At 28.1% G+C, this 17,503-nt stretch overlaps 1 protein-coding gene across 1 annotated transcript; it reads left to right on the top strand.

Moving 5' to 3' along the window:
* LOC129984578 (protein ABHD11-like) lies at nucleotides 1-16,497 on the top strand. Its single transcript, XM_056094492.1, has 7 exons — nucleotides 1-171; nucleotides 4,052-4,211; nucleotides 6,534-6,707; nucleotides 8,723-8,914; nucleotides 10,515-10,720; nucleotides 12,144-12,271; nucleotides 16,450-16,497. Exons 1-7 carry the CDS (start codon nucleotides 155-157, stop codon nucleotides 16,476-16,478), a joined length of 906 nt encoding a protein of 301 aa, XP_055950467.1. The 5' UTR covers nucleotides 1-154; the 3' UTR covers nucleotides 16,479-16,497.
* The last annotated feature ends 1,006 nt before the right edge of the window (nucleotides 16,498-17,503 follow it).

Here is a 17,503-nt window from a genome sequence, read left to right as displayed (position 1 = left end):
TGTAGACGGAATTTGGCCGTCTGAGAAGGCATTAAGAGTAATACGTATCTTTTATGTTTTTCGTTTGCCTTCCCCGTTGTATTCACTAGCATGCAGCATTAACTTAGTAACTTCTCATCATTTATAGCCTACTGAAAATCTTTTGTGTGTCGCTATGGATAGTGAAAATAAGTAAGTAATTTCTTTTACGCAATTTTTTAATAATAATAAAGTGGAGAAAATTGATTTTATTTCATTACTATAGAAGTGCTCAACTCGTTTTATGTGTGGAATAAATTAAAAGATTAACTGATTTAAAATCAATTAATATAAATGAAAATTTAATTAGATAAGAAAAGGCATTCAAGAAACTGCAATAAGTATTTGTAAAAGTTTGACAGGTAAAAAATTGTATTCATATGTTAATTTCAAAAATTAAAAGTAAATTTAGTACGAAATGCAAACGATTTTTCATTTTTTAATAAGAATTATTTGAACTCCATTATCGATTAAAATTGCCATAAAATAAATATTTTGTTAAATTCTTTTGTTTTTCTTAATAAATAGAAATCTAGAAAGCCGCGAATTCAAATAAGATTGCATGGAATAATATTAAATCTTCCCAAAACTCAAAACTCATTCCTTTTTCAAATTCATCAATATTTGTAACAAAAATTTTAAAACATATCACCAACCAACCAAAAAAAAAAAAAAAACATCAAAATTTGCTGAAAAATTATTTTAACCGAACTATTTTTTTTCCCCTTTAATTGATTGATTTTCATTTATTTTTTAATTTCTGGATCATAACAAAATTTTCTGGATAAAAACGGGATGCTATTTTATTTTTTAAAGAAGTTGCCAGGGGAAAAAGATCCTATATAGGCAATGAAAAGTCAAATTGACAGTTCAAAAAAATCGTAATGTATCATTACTCTAATTTAAGAAGTGGATCATAATGCAATTAAAATGAATTAAGGTGTATTAGTAAGATTAATTACAAAGATAAAAGGAATGTGTGCCTGTGTATTTTTGTCATTCTTCAAGATAGACAAATAGTCCTAAAATTACCAAATTTTCTGCATAGATGTACTTTGGAGATTATACAAGAACACAATTGAAACATTTCTTCGAAATTTTATTTACTTTAAAAACATTTTTTCACTATAACTTCTAAAAAAATTCAAGCTTATGAATAATCCTTAAAGCAACTCTAAAAAAACAAAAAAATTATCCTTTTAATGATATGAATTTAGTAGTCGCGCAGTTTCTTGCTGATTAAAAAAAATAATTTAAAAGTATTTTTTACATAATTTTTAACAATATTTTCTTTATTGCAATGAAATTCAAATTTTTTTTATTATTATTAGATGAAATATTTTACGTTAGTATTTTTTCCATTATTGAAAGCACAGTTATAAATAAGGAATAAAAAAATGAATTAAATGAGGAATAAGAAATGAAGTTATAGTATCGCGAAAGACAATATACAATAAGGCGATAAATAACCTAGATAGTTATGACATTTTTCTATGACATTTTAGTTGCCTTTTTTGTAACATTTCTATGACCAATAATAAGAGTCATATACACGATATTCTGAAAAGGTCCAAGGCTATTAAAATAACACACCTTTAATGCCTGTCGCAATTTGACCCTAAAAAATACTTTGTAGAACAAATCATGTGTAAGTTATGCATAGTAATTACATATGATCAATATTCTGAACGAAACTGATTTGTCGCCAAAAGCAGATTGTCTTAAATAAAAGATACATATTATTTGTAATATATAATACATTATATGATAACCTATGTTTAAAATAAAAGTCGCTTAGTTTCATATTGCCTTGCGCATAGCCTAAAGACATGTAGAAATACATATGATATCATGAATCATTAAGAAATAATACATAAATTTCTAACTCTCAACTCGAGCTAACTCGTGTATAAATTTTATAACATAATTTCTAGCATTGAACGTTATGTTTCGTAGAAAAGCATTCGATATATCGAAATATCGACATGCTGCATTTACTAAAAACAATCATGAGTAGTTAACATTTTGGTGTTAAGTAAGATTTTTTTTTAAAAAATTAAACTTACAGAAAAATTTATTTTAAAAAATAAATAAATACGTATGTAATTTTCAGTTTTATTACAGTGAATTAAAAAATGTTTGGTTATATGTAAAGAAAAAGTAAGTAACTAATTTTAAAATTAATAATAGTAAGTCATTTTTAAAAAATTTTATTTATTTTTGGAAAAGTATTTTTGAACATAAACTTTTACTGAACCTGTTTAAAAAATAATGTTCAAATTTATTCAGAAAAAATGTTTTTCGGAAACCTTTCTCAAACCGTATCGAACCGTTTAGAATACTTCCATTATTTGTTTTCTTGTTTTACAATTAATTCATCTTCATCGTCATCATCATCTTCGAATTCATCAAGACTGAAATAATTTTTTAATTTGTTCAGATCCATAAGTAATCAGCTACCATTAAGTTATTGCCCATGCATAAACAATTACATTTATTTTATACCATTATTTATTATCGGCAAGGGATAATTATTTACACTATTATATGGAACAAAATTTTTGTTCGATATATAGAAATTTTATTTGATATATAGAAATATTTTTTAATGGAAATCCGAGGTTCTTGAAAATAGCATAATTTCTAGAATTTTTCCGATGCATGGACTTTCAATAAATGAGGATTCGACTGTATTTTCCAAGAAATAAACGCAAGAACTTCTAATCCTATACTATATTACTTGTTATTTTAAGCTATTTATAAAAGAATTAAATCTGTGCAAGAATTCAAAAACATAATAATTTAGATTTAAAAAAAATTGGTGCATGATCTTCATTTAAAAGTTGTAAGTTTTTATTAAATTTCAAATGAAATCCATCAGCTGAGAGTCAATTTGTTCATCTCTCTGTATATACACGTAATAATTAAGCAGTAAAAAAGAATGATAGTAACTAAATTTATCAAGATACTTTAAATAAAAACGTTTATAAAAAATAATTAAAAACACTTTTACTAAAGTTCACTCTAAACCGTAAAAAAATAAATAGTTAGATCCAAAAGTTAAGATCAAAAGAACGTTATTTCCCCTAATTGGAGGGACTACCCAAATTCTAACTGTCAGCGAAAACCACAGAATGACCTTAACAAGCAGATGAACCACATCGTTTATTGCATTTAAAGGGGGAAAGTATTAACGACTTTCTACGTCGGAGCCGGGTTTAAATCAGTTTTCGGAAAGCAACTTTCTACGTTCCAGGCGGTTTTCAAGAGACACATTGGAGCGACTTTCTACGTTCCAGCCGGTTGAAGAGTTAAAAATGTCAAGAGCGAGAAAGAATAAATTTAACAAATTTTTAATCATTAGAATAGAGGAGTTGTATCACATTTTACATCAAATTCGTCAAAAACTGAATGCTAACAGCCAAAAGGGCAACAAGCTAAATAAACAAGCTAAATCTAGAGAAAATGCAATTTTCTAGCTAAATTTAAAAATAAAACACTCCGAAGAGCTTATTTCTAATCTCCATGCCAAATGTGGTGCTTAGGTCAAATGACCTGTAGAGGCCAATACACACGCTCATTCATTTTTATTAGTATTTAAGATAGAGATTATGTTTCCGAGTTGCATAACATATACATCTGTAGACACCATTATTGAAGCAGACGTTCGGTTTTATGAATATTTTTATCACGTAGTAAATGTAATCAAACTTACAGGAACCTGACCAATTATACTTGATAAATTGATCATTTTATCCTACTATTTTATAATTCTTTGCATTTGTATTTTTTACAAAGTTACTTATTTAGCAATTAGGAAATGAAGATTTTTAATCTATCCTTTTGCGGCCCCCTCTCAACCTATCGCCACTTGGCAGTTGGAATCGGAAATCCACCACTGACCGTGATGAAATGATGTATACATGTAAACAATGTTTAAATATGAAAAGTATGAACGGTGCCCTATTGTACTTTATTAAAAGCTATTGGTGAAAATATTAACACAATATGAGCATGAAACAATTCATTTCAGACCGACACCTGTGGATTTGTTTTTCACATCTTACGAGCCTTCTGATAAACTCAAAAATACTGAGAGTAAACCACCAATCATTTTCATTCACGGACTCCTAGCAACACCTAACTGCTGGCACAAAGTAAAGAGCCGCATTGCTGACAGCACTGGAAGAAAGGTATGTTTGCTCGCACGACTTTCAAATCGTTACTGAAATAAATCTACAGTTGTTATTTAATTAAACTAGAAGACTTGCTCATCTAGACAGGCTGTTATCCTATTGAAAATATTTCAAATATGATTATCACATATTAACTATCGGTAATAGAAATATCATACACATTGGCAGAGTGCTTAAAAATATGGAAAAATATTACATGTATTATACTTTATGTTAATACATAGTAATTAAATATTAATGTAAATGTTAATATATAATAGAATTAAAAGTTTTGTTTCTGTACAGAGGGATCTTCTCTATTTACTATGTTCACGAACTCTAAAATCAAAAGTAATCACTAAAATGTGATTGAAACAATTAGTGGTCCATTTACAAAAATGAATCAGCCATGATAAAGGCTTAGAATTTTTATTAAAAAAATAGATGAACTTTATAAAATAATGAATATTGCCAAATATAAACATTGAGAAGGAAAATATAAATGATTAAATGAACAATAAAATGAAAATATGCACACACAAAAAAAATTAATCTATCTCAAGAATAATGAAATTTGATTCCCAAAATACTGCAATTCTACGTTTCCGTGAAAATGCCATGCAAAATACAAAATAAAAAATACTATTGAATAGTAAATCTCAACTCATTAACTTCTACTACAATCTGGCATTTAAAAAAAATAGGTGCAAATAAAATGTGAAATTTCCGAATCCATAATGTGCAATAAATTAAACATTTAAATCAAAACTAACCATTAAAATCAGATTGAAACAAATGATGATTTACTAATAGAATAAATGCATTGCCAAATGCAAATTCTATTTTTAAAAAATGCTGGATAGTGGAAAATAAAGTATCATATTCGCATTAATAAACACTTTCAGGTTGGCTTGCGTTTATTATTCTCACACAAAAAAACAGATACTAAAAAAGCATCACCGTCATTTCTAGATAATTCTGACATAAAAAGATGATACTATTTTAAGGACATGAAGCGTGTGAATGACTAAAACGACAAAGAAAGAATTATTCAAAAAGAAATTTAAATTACACTAAAATATTAACAAATCCTATATTGGAGTACCTGATTTAACCCTCTGATTGCCTAATTTTTAATAGCACTATTTGGATGAAACGTTTGCAAATAAGTTCAAATACTTTTTGAACTAATGATATGCTAACAGATAATACCATAATATAATTCAAATCTGTCATCTCAACAGATGAAAACGTTAACCTGCGAAATTGTAGCAGAAAATTGACTAATACCGTCAGAAAATAAGTAATTGTAGAATTGTTGGTTATGTACATGATAAAGAGATTTTTGTATAAAATTTATGGCAGTTTAACGATAATTAGAGAATTTATTCCTTCATTATTTCAAAAATTCTATAAAAAATATAGAGTTATAGAGACTGCGAAAATCACATTTTGCTTCTTTTTTTTTTATGGTAACGGTGAATAATTCGAAATTTGATTTCAAAAAACATGCAAGAAATTAATTGAAGGGGAACTTCATCCTTAAGTATATACATACATAATTTTTTACCTTTTATATTTCCTTAAATTTTGATGCAAAATATATCAATTTTTTTCATATTGTTAGTAGGATAAATTGAATTTTTTTAAGAAATTTTGGATGGAATTGAAATATTTTGAAATTTAATTTTGAAAGACGAACACAACTTAAAGAGACTTAGACACAACTTAAAAAACTTAAGAGTTGTAAATTTTGATTTGGGGGAAAACCGACTCTCTTGGTTTTAATTTATTCTTAATTATAGAAGCTAAGCTGCAAAAAAAAAAAGGTTGAAACGCAGATGGTCAAGAATTATTTTAGTATTCTTAACTAAACAAGCAAATCAGGATTTTTCTTTTTAAAAAAAGAAGCCAATGAATATGACTAAATTTTTTGTACAACTCTGATTACTCAAAGTTCCACTCAAAAAACCATGTAATAATTCCTTTTTTTTTGCTCCAAACTGATAAAATATTGTTTTAAATTTCATGTAAATTAACAATATGCATTCATTTGAAGATAAAATTACAAAAATAGCTTTTCGAATTTCAAAATCAAAAACATGCAGATGTATCCAAATCTTGGTGTTGAATATTTTCGCTAATGTAATACTCTATATATCATACATAATAGAATAAACATTAAAAAAAAGTAAAAATTTGAAATCAAAGAAGTGATTTTAATCAGAAAATAAAATAATTTTTTTAAAACGACACCAAATATTTAATCTTTTGTTGTTTAAAAAAAAGAAAAAAAGATTTACCATAAAATACTAATTCAATCCCAATATTGTTTTTCAGGTTTATGCTATAGGAATGAGAAATCACGGATCGAATGGTTGGTCGGATGAGTTCACTGTTGAACACCTTGTAGCAGATTTGGATCACTTCATGGCGAAGCAAAACATTCCCAAGGCTATTCTCGTGGCTCACAGTTTAGGCGGTAGAGCAGCAATAAGATTTACATTGTTAAAAGTAAGAATTTTTTTTGTAATAATGAACTTTCTTGATTCAACTTTCATTGATTTTTAAATCGTCCTTGTTAGTGTAAAGTCGGGTAATGCTACTGAATCATTTCCCAATTGATGAGGGTGATATAGTCGGATATAGGGACCAGCTAGTTCGCCAGGAATATTTGTTATATTTAATTTTATTTAAATCCTGCAAACATAACTTCATGCTCATATCTTCGGCAAATTATCAGGCATTAAATTATTTTTATTATTGTATGTTCCTCTCGCTCTATACATAAAACGTTCTAATGGAGGTCAATCCCATTATATCATATCAAAATTAAAAGCGTAAATGTCCGGTTCATCAACTTTCTAATTTCATTGTAACTATGCTTTCAGTTTTTATTTTTTTATTCGTTTAATGAACTACATAGATATTAAATAATATCCTTCTTCTTGAGCATTCAAAAATGGAAGAAAATCGCATGATATATATATATATATATATATATATATATATATATATATTAAAAATTTGCCAAAATTAAGAAAAAATTCGCACAGTTATTAAATTAGTATCATTGAAAAGATAACTTTTTTAAAATTTTGAAACGATGTAAAATTTATTTTAGGCGGTAATATTTTCGGAAGTTATCATGGACAAACAGAACAATCCAGCTTACTGTTTAATTAATTAAAATTCGTATTAAAAATTGCAAAAAAATCGCTCTGAAGTGCACATTTTCACCCTCCAAGGTATATATGTGCTAAATTTGGTAGCTCTAGATCAAACAGTCCGACCTGTTGAGCACCAAAACACACACATTCAACCTTATTATTAGTAGAGATTTAGGAGGTTGATGGATTAGTTGTAATTTTTGATATGGGGAAAACCCGACTCTGTTGATTGTAATTTATTCTTAATTATAGAAGCTAAGATGCAAAAAAAAAAAAAGTTGAAACTCAAATGGTCAAGAATTATTTTAATATTCTTTACAAAACAAGCAAATTAGAATTTTTCTTTTTTAAAAAAGAACCAATGAATATGATTATATTTCTTTTTGAACAACTATGATTACTCGAAGTTCCACTCAAAGGACCATGGAATATTTCTTATTTTTGTTCCAAACTGATTATATTTTGTTTTAAATTTCAGTGTAAATTAATAATATGCATTCTTCAGTTTCTTTCGATATCGCTGCACGAAATAAAAAACGTACGAAAGAGCTTTCGTTGGTAATATGGCAACAATAGCGTGCCTACAAAAAGTGTCAGGTATATAAACGCAGGTAACTGCAAGTATAATTATGAAAAGTAATGCTATAAAAAATATTTTTAAATATGTCTTACAAATTTATTAAAATAAGCGAAAAAACTACATAAATAAAATTAAAGAACTGAAAAGCTAATTTTTTAAACTTTTCACCCCTTATAGAAGTATTATCTCTCCATTTATCTTTAAGTTGTGTAAAAGTGGTGTTTGTGCAATAATATGTTTTGAAATTATTAAGAAAAAACTTTAAAATTAAAATTTATTTTTAACCAAAAATTTAATTGAAGTTTAAAAAAAAAAAAAAAACTTTTCTGTGACCACTCATTACGCAAGGAATAAGTACATGCTAAATTTATAGCTCTAAATTCCCTACATGGCTATCAACTTCACTTGAGGCAGCACTTCCCTCTCCAAACTTTCCTACTACAGTAACGTTAGGTGTTTCGCACACGCAACATCAGATTTAATGTGCATCTGGCTTTTATACACGATGAATCTTTCTTGAAATCAGATTTCGTGAATAAAGCCATTCAGCTTATACCTTACCACTAAACCCTTCCCGGTTGTCCTACTTATATGGAATTTACCTCAACCTTGATATCAAAATTCCATTCAAAACTCAATGTTTATACTTATTACCAATCATTATTTCTTACATCTGTTCTCGTTATTTGAAAAATTACATTTAAAAAAAAATGGTGAACAAACTTTATTTTAAATATCTGTAGGACTAAACCCCTTTCTTTTCTTTTTTTTTTTAACAGCCTGAGATGGTGGAGAAATTAATTATTGTAGACATGACTATCTCTGTTGATGAGGAGCAATATGAAGAAACTCAGCAGTTTAGATCCATTTTAATAATGGCAAAAAATTCTCTGGAGGAAATTCCACCCTCTTTCTCCGAAGCAGCAGCGCAGAAGAAGCTTCAGCAACTATTCTCTCTCGCTTGGTGCAAGGTGTGTCGATGTTTTTTTTTATAGCCGTTGAATACATGTTTCTATTGGTAGCTAATCCTGTTAAAACACCAAAAATCTATCTAAAAAAATCTATCTGTCTATCAAATATGCAACTGCTCGACTTCCTTTGTATCTGGCTTATCCTACGACGGTTTGGTTTGGTTTGGTTATATTAACGTCCAATTTGAAGTAACACTAGGGCTATTTTGGGACGGACCTCGTCATTTTGAACCACGGTCAGATGACGAAGACGACACCTGAGCTGGTACCCCCCTCTCCACACCACACCACACCAGATCCTACGACGGAGCACCACTACGAGAAATCACCGTTCAACAGAATGATTCTCCTTTTTCAGGTGGGCAGAACCTTTCCTTGTGAGATCGAGTTACCTCTACTCCAATTACAGGTGAATTCTTGGGAAGGGTTATATCTTGGCGGGGAATGGCCTTCAGGATTTTGCTATCACGGCGTCAGTTGTTCAAGTACACCTCGGAATCAAGGCAGAGAAGGGTTCACTCTTTATGTAGTTACCATTCTTCCTGTATCGCCAGAATACGTAGATGAGAAGTTGTCGAATATGTAACTAAGTTCTCTCTTCTCTGGTGGGCATAATAATATTATGAGGTTCAGTTGCATCCACTACAATGACGGAATGTATCTTCCATAGGAGAGTTGATCCTTGGTCAAGGATGGTTATATGACTCTATCTTCAATTTTCCGCCTTTCACTGTCAGACAGCGATCATTCAATTAAACTCCGCCTCTTATGCGAAAGTAATTCTGTCATGGTAATTATTCGGCATAGCTTAAAAAATGATTCTTCCTAGTAAAAATTATGAATAAATAAAGGTAAAATTTGCTTAATGAGGCATTGAAAGAGAAAATTTATTTCAATATTTTTATTTGTCGCATTAATAACATAAGTTTAGACTTGCAAAGAACGTTTATCTGCTCTTTATTTCGTTAATTGTCTTTGGGCGTCATATCGATAATCCTTTGAATTTCCACTATTCCCGAAAGTAAATTGCTATTTGGCACAAATTATTTTTTTCCCTCTTTAGAAGTTCAAAAATGTGTGATAAATGAAAAAAAAAAATACTATGAAGGGGAGGCAATGCACTATAATGTAACTGGAATCTGAAGTAACAGCAAAAATGTATAGTACTAATTTGTAGAAAGAGATCATAAATTAAGGATAAAGTTGAGTTTTTGCAAAAAAAAAAAAAAAGTAATCAACGGTATTTGAAGAATATGAAGTTTTGAACAATGCAATTTCTCTTTTAATAGCGTCCTATTTCAAGAGCAAAATGTTATAAGGGAATTATGCTTATAAAATTAATAATTTATTCAAAATTAATTTTATAGAAGCACATTCCCAAGTGATTCAAATATACAGTTTTAAGCTTTGAAAGAATGACTTAGCCAAAATATAATCCATGTCGCCTATATTCTCTATGCAATTATAAGTAAATTGCCTTAGCATAAAGATATTCCAGTGCATAAAGATATAGCAAAGGAAGACTGAGGGAAGAAAAATTACTACTTAAGTCTCGAATCATATGAAGACTTGTTTTCATAATCGTTCTCTTCTCTTTCAGAAATCAGAAAATAAAACTTCGAGACCACCAAAAATTCCTTTACCATTTCACAAGGACAAGTCGAATAAATTTGTATGGGACTTCAATATAGACGCTGTTATCAATTCTCTGGCAAGTGCTCACAATTTTCAAACAGATTTGTCTGAAGATTCGGTTTACCTTGTAGAAGCTTTGTTCATCTCAGGAGAGTATTCAACGATTCCTATGTAAGTTCTTGCTTAAATATCTCAATAATTAATTTGTATAAAATTTTCACTTCTCACCAACTTTAAAAATATTTTCCAAATGTAAATGAATTGGGGCATTTCTCGTACAATAAGTAAAGAAGATCATGTAAGTCAGAATCTTCTTTATCAGTTCATATTTGTATATATCATGTCTACAGTTCGTGATTTTAGCTACTCAAAACCCCCTGTTGGTATGACAGGAAGTTATAAGTTCTCTATTCAGAAAAGGTGCAAACTGACATGTTCCTCGTGCTGTCAAAACATTATAGCATTTCAGTACCCATAAATAACTCATTCGCTATTTCCTAAAACAGCTAACAGCGTTTTCCCCCTTGAATAAGAAATTTTTACTCTTTCCACATCTGAGGAATGTGCAACAATTCTCAAGTTCCCAAAAAGTGCATTGAAAAAAGCATTGGAGGAAATGGAAGAGGTAGACTTGAAATACCTATTCACTTAAGTGTGTAAATCATTTTTGCTTTAAAAAAAGGTGCGGTTTAAGATCATAATCATTATACAAAATGAAAACATCTTTTCTTCCCTCTTTCTTTTCAGCCTTACTTTGGTGAAATCAATACCTCCTTACGCATGCGCAAAAGCGCAGAAGTTAACCATGTCTGAAAATAATATGACTTTCTTCGTAAAAAAAGAATTATCCAAGAAGAACTGCTTTTAATTTCAGTACCGATAGTTACCGCGTGTACACAATAGTTGTAAAGATCACTTATTTCAATTGCGTTTCTTGATTATGACGCCTCTTTCCAATTACTGAATGAAAGATGTCGAAATACAGTTTCATATGCAAGATTTAAAAAATCTTTACCACTGCCAGCCTTAATATTTAATTGATTTTTTAATGCAATAAAATGATTTAATTGAAAAAAATTTACACTTTCAAGCGATTTAATATTTTTATTTTTTATTTTTAATTGCGATTGCATAAATGTTCATAAAGAAGAAAAAGGGCTGCAGCTATATGTAATTCAGAAAGTTTATTTTAAATATCAATTTCTACCTAATAAGGAAAAAGTAGTTAAAAATTTAAATTAATTATAAATTATAAGTTGCCTAATTTTATTTATTTGCTAAAACATAGTAAAAAAATAAAAAACTTTTTATTAACTAATTATTAAATTATTCAAATTATTGTTAAAAAGGGAAAATTTAATTTATGCATTAGTAAAAATTGCAGCAATTCCACATTTACAATGTATGTACTATCACAAATAATGAAGCAAAATTTTTGTGTAAGATGAATTTTGATATTATTCAAATAATATTGTAAATTGGTTTTGCTATTATCTTGCTTTCAAAAGTAGTATTTAATTTTTTTTCCTTATTATGTATTACCCCAACATGTTATTAATATAAAAAAATTCTTGTTCTTCATTTTTCTATCCAGACTTAAAGACAAGGACGTGATTCAGAAACGTTTTCCAAATTCCAAAATTGTTGTTGCAAAAGATGTTTACCACAATTATCACTTGGAAAAACCTGATGAGTTTGTAAATGAAATTATACAGTTTATTGGTATATAAAATATATTTTTTTCATCTCTGTATTTAAAATATCTTTTCTGAACTATTATGTTTGATATTACATTTTAATATATAGCAAAAAAAAAAAAAAAAAAATGCATTTGCTTTTTAAAATAAATTGTATTTTTATGAATCGTTGCTGCATTGATTTCGTTCAAAATTCGTATGCAAAGGAGACTTGAGAGATTTTGCATCACATAGTTCAGAAACTTTGACATTTTTCTTCTGAAAAACTAGCTGGAACGTCTTTTCCAAATTCCACACTACACAAGCTTTCTAATTCAGTTATACTATAGAGCTGTAATGATATTTTAAAATCTAATTTCAATCTTAATAAATTTCCACATTTTTATCTTAAATTTGCCCATGTTAACTTCATTCTAAAATGGTCTCTTATTTTCTGATCCAATTTAATTTTTTTTAATTTAATTAATTCTACACGTGCTCTATAAAACTGCTGACTTCAGTATTTTCTCACTCTCCAAGTGACGGGATAGAAATCCCTAATGCTTACAAATTTTTTTAAAAATATGATTAAGTTTCCTTTCCTAAAAATACACGTAAGAAATCCCTATCAAAATCTCATATTAAAATCACTGAAGGAAAAAAGAATTTGACATTTTTTTTCGGAAAAACTAGCTGGAACGTCTTTTCCAAATTCCACACTACGCAAGCTTTCTAATTCAGTTATACTATAGAGCTGTAATGATATTTTAAAATCTAATTTCAATCTTAATTAATTTCCAAATTTTTATCTTAAATTTGCCCATGTTAACTTCATTCTAAAATGGTCTCTTGTTTTCTGATCCAATTTTTTTTTTATTTAATTAATTCTACACGTGCTCTATAAAACTGCTGACTTCAGTATTTTCTCACTCTCCAAGAGACGGGATAGAAATCCCTAATGCTTACAATTTTTTTTAAAAATATGATTAAGTTTCCTTTCCTAAAAATACACGTAAGAAATCCCTATCAAAATCTCATATTAAAATCACTGAAGGAAAAAAGAATTTGACATTTTTTTTCGGAAAAACTAGCTGGAACGTCTTTTCCAAATTCCACACTACGCAAGCTTTCTAATTCAGTTATACTATAGAGCTGTAATGATATTTTAAAATCTAATTTCAATCTTAATTAATTTCCAAATTTTTATCTTAAATTTGCCCATGTTAACTTCATTCTAAAATGGTCTCTTATTTTCTGATCCAATTTAATTTTTTTTAATTTAATTAATTCTACACGTGCTCTATAAAACTGCTGACTTCAGTATTTTCTCACTCTCCAAGAGACGGGATAGAAATCCCTAATGCTTACAATTTTTTTTAAAAATATGATTAAGTTTCCTTTCCTAAAAATACACGTAAGAAATCCCTATCAAAATCTCATATTAAAATCACTGAAGGAAAACATTTCGATCTTTTTTTGTCTCTTGTGGTAGTATGTAGACTGATGTATCTCATTGCTTCACCCTTGTTTCTAATAAGCCTCCCAGGACGAAATAAATCGAAACTAAATTTCAGAAATTTCTTCTTTTCGGCCACGCAATTGCCAAAATACGTTTGCATACATATAAACATGTTGCATAGAATCTGTATTTAAGCTAGTTATTTGATTTACAACATATGTTTAAGAAGACAGGGGATTTTTTTATTGAAATTAAAAAAATTATCGGAATTTAAATAAGAACGAATGTTTATACTTCTATAATATAAAGTTGGTATTCATTTTACACAGATTTTTACGCTCTATAACCTTTTTAATAGTTTAAGACTAAATAAGTCGTTTTCGAATATTTAGGAAGAAAGGAAAAATTCTAAATTTCACATCACTTTTTTCAACTTAATAGCCACAATTCACCTCTCGGTGCGATGAATTCTTGGAACAGTCACAATGGATCATCACTAAAGTGATTGAAGTTGTAAAGTTTTAGAAACAACATTTCGATTTGAAACTACTACTATAAAATGTTCTTAACCTTGTTGAAAATGGGACATCCAAGCCAAGAGCAGCAGCATTTAAAAATAGACACAATTAAAAAGAATGTCACTGTTACTTGATTCTAAAGTTAATTTCTTGATCCTAAGTAAGTAAGATTTCTTGATCCTAATTCTAACCACAAAGGAGCTACTCCCGTCCTGCCTTTGCATCCGGCGAAAAATGAATGAACAGGCCTACAAGAGAAGCCTATTCGTGCACTAAGATAAGAATGGAGTTCATTGCAATGCAATCTATACATCCATCACACAAGAAGGAGTACAGCCAGTCATCGATATAAAGGCAACTCATTCCTCTACCATTGTTATACTGACCAGGAAAGAGAGAACCTAGTTATTTACAAAGCAATTAATCGTGAGGTATTATGAGGTATTTCCCTGTGGGATAAATCTTAATTTTTACATGAAGTTAAAGATCAAAAATTTATGTTTTAAATGATACCAATGTTTTAATCTTAAAATTAAATTTCTATTTTTAATGAATTTTTAAATAAATATTTTAACTATATTTTTCAACAATTTTTTTTTCGCACAAAATAAAAATAAAATTTAAGCTGCACGAGCACGTTTCACATTCATAGGAAAAAATTAGCTTTTTTCAAAGTGTTGCCATCACATTGATTAAAGCTCCAATTAAAAATAAATTAAATCTTTTTGGTAATGAAATCTGCAAAAATATAATTTTCGGCACGTGTCTGTAGGAAATGAAACAAATATGAAATATTATTTTTTCTAAAAAATAAATCCAAGAAAAATTATTTTATGATCTTTTACACTCTCTATATTATTAATCCAATAAATCAGTTTTATTTTAAGGCAAGTTTTGTTTAATATGAACAGGATATCCATTCAAATCAGGGCCACACAGCTAATTTTTAAACCTTTAGTAAGACGCAGATCTGCTAAAATGGTCTAAATGAAAAATGATTATATTTTATGTAACTTGATTCAATAAATGCTCTAATAAATAACGAATTTTTGATTTTACATAAAGATTCTGCTGTGGAAATCACGAATAACAAAATGTTCTTGAAACACTAATATTTTAAATAAAAAGAGTTAATTTCCAATCAACTAAATCAATCACTTAAACTGACTGATTTATGAAAATTTGAATATCACTATTCAATAAAAAAAAAGGATAATTTTAGATTTTCCATCGATCGTTTCAAAGAAAATACGCCAATCAGCGCGCAGGTTTCTCAAGATTCTGTCGATACTGCTACGTTCAGTGGTGGCGGGGTGGTCGGCTGTACGCAAGAAGAGAAGGTTTCTCAAGATTAATTGGCCTATGATTATGAAAATGTTGAGTTATTCTAAATTTTTAACATTCAAAACTTCATAAATAAGTCTTAGTTGATCGTGGAAAATAGAAACATTCATTCATTTATTTAAAATTTGGTGTGTCCAGAATATTTCTCAGAATCTGATACCTTACTGCATTAAATTTAGACTTCATAATTTTTGAAATATATTTATAGGCCGGAACAAAATATTTTTATTGATTTCATTTCAATCCTTTTGAAAGCAAAACTAAAAACTGAATTTTATGCTGAATCTGAGAAATTTTTGTTGAATTATTGTTTGAGATATTACATAAATTATGAAAAATATTTTGTAGTTCACATAAGACTTAAATACCGAGCGATTCTGTTTGCAGTACTCATATTCAATAATAATAATAATAAATAAATAACAATAAAGATGATAAATAAAATAAAACACTTAGTTTTTATATTAATATCTTTATATTAATTGCAATTTCAGCATTTCCACTTTAAATTAAAGTTGAAGTTTTACCGTAAATGACAACAAATTAGCAAAATATATATAGTAAATTGAACGAAACGATCTGAACAACAGTATAAGTTTGGTATGACTATCAAAATTTGAAAATTAATGTTTTGTTTGAGAATCTATTAAGAGACCAGTTACTTAAAATAATGAGTTGAAAATTGTAGCGAGCGGTAATACTGGCCAACCGGCTGGTGGCCAAAGGCGGCTACTAAAATAATAAAAGCAAAAATGAAAACGACTTTTACTTTAATAATAAAATATATTGTTATAAAATATATTTAAAATATTTTTTTTAATTTTATTGAAAATAGAAACATAAATTATATGGTAAAAATTTTCATGTAGTTGAAAATATTTTTATTTATTATTTTTATTTTAGGACGAAAGAACATCATTTCTGTGCTGTAACATTTTGGAAAATATTCACGATAAAATATTAAAATTTCCCTTAATTTTTAATTGCAATTCTAATCAAAAATTAAAAAAAAAATCAGTTCGAGGTGCACATTTACATCCACACAAGTATATGTATGTATGTGAATTTAGTATCTCTAGATCAAACGATCTATTACATCGCATACACATACACAAACGATTACAACACATACAAAAACGAGTTACATCACATACACATACGAGTTACATCACATACACACACACATTCATCCTTATTAGTAGCAGAGATAGAGAAGTAGACGTCAAGTACACAGGTGCATACACGAAGGATCTTTGATGAAACTTTGTTTCTTGTCGGTAACAGTCCGGTCCTGAAGTCAATACCTTACCACCAGGTTGCTGAGTCCTGTGCTCTATTTATAAACACAATAAATCAAAAGCATAAAAAATTAGATAAATGTTTAATGCATTACTTTTTGTTTATCTTTTATGTAATTTTTTATTTTTATTTTGCGCATTATTTATGTTTTTTTTGTTTATTTGTATGTATGTTTTGTTTTTATTTTGTACATTATTTATGTATTATTTTTGTTTATTTTTATGTATTATTTTTGTTTATTTTTATGTATTATTTTTGTTTATTTTTATGTATTATTTTTGTTTATTTTTATGTATTATTTTTGTTTATTTTTATGTATTATTTTTGTTTATTTTTATGTATTATTTTTGTTTATTTTTATGTATTATTTTTGTTTATTTTTATGTATTATTTTATGTTTATTTCCATGTATGATGTCATTATATAAAGAACATAGATATTAACAAATAGAACTCGCCCAATAGATGGTTTGTCTTTCATCCGTACAGAAGTGAATAAAATAACTCAAAGCAACAAATTGGCTGAATAGATTTTGACGTATGTTTTTATTATCGTAATTGCAGTTGTGTTTCCAATTTTGATTGCAATTGATCAACTGGAAAAGTTTCAAAACGCATATTCATTTTTCTTCATTATACTATAATACTAAATACAAGAT

Source organism: Argiope bruennichi, chromosome 9, assembly GCF_947563725.1.
Source record: "Argiope bruennichi chromosome 9, qqArgBrue1.1, whole genome shotgun sequence".
Classification (NCBI taxonomy): Eukaryota; Metazoa; Arthropoda; class Arachnida; order Araneae; family Araneidae; genus Argiope; species Argiope bruennichi.
This window is presented reverse-complemented; position numbering and strand designations above follow the sequence as displayed.

Excerpts from the sequence above, each read along its gene's own strand:
- LOC129984578 (XM_056094492.1), top strand. Across the intron at positions 10,721-12,143 it reads GAGTATTCAACGATTCCTAT|ACTTAAAGACAAGGACGTGA; the intron begins GTAAGTTCTTGC and ends TTTTCTATCCAG. Across the intron at positions 12,272-16,449 it reads TGAAATTATACAGTTTATTG|GACGAAAGAACATCATTTCT; the intron begins GTATATAAAATA and ends TTTTTATTTTAG.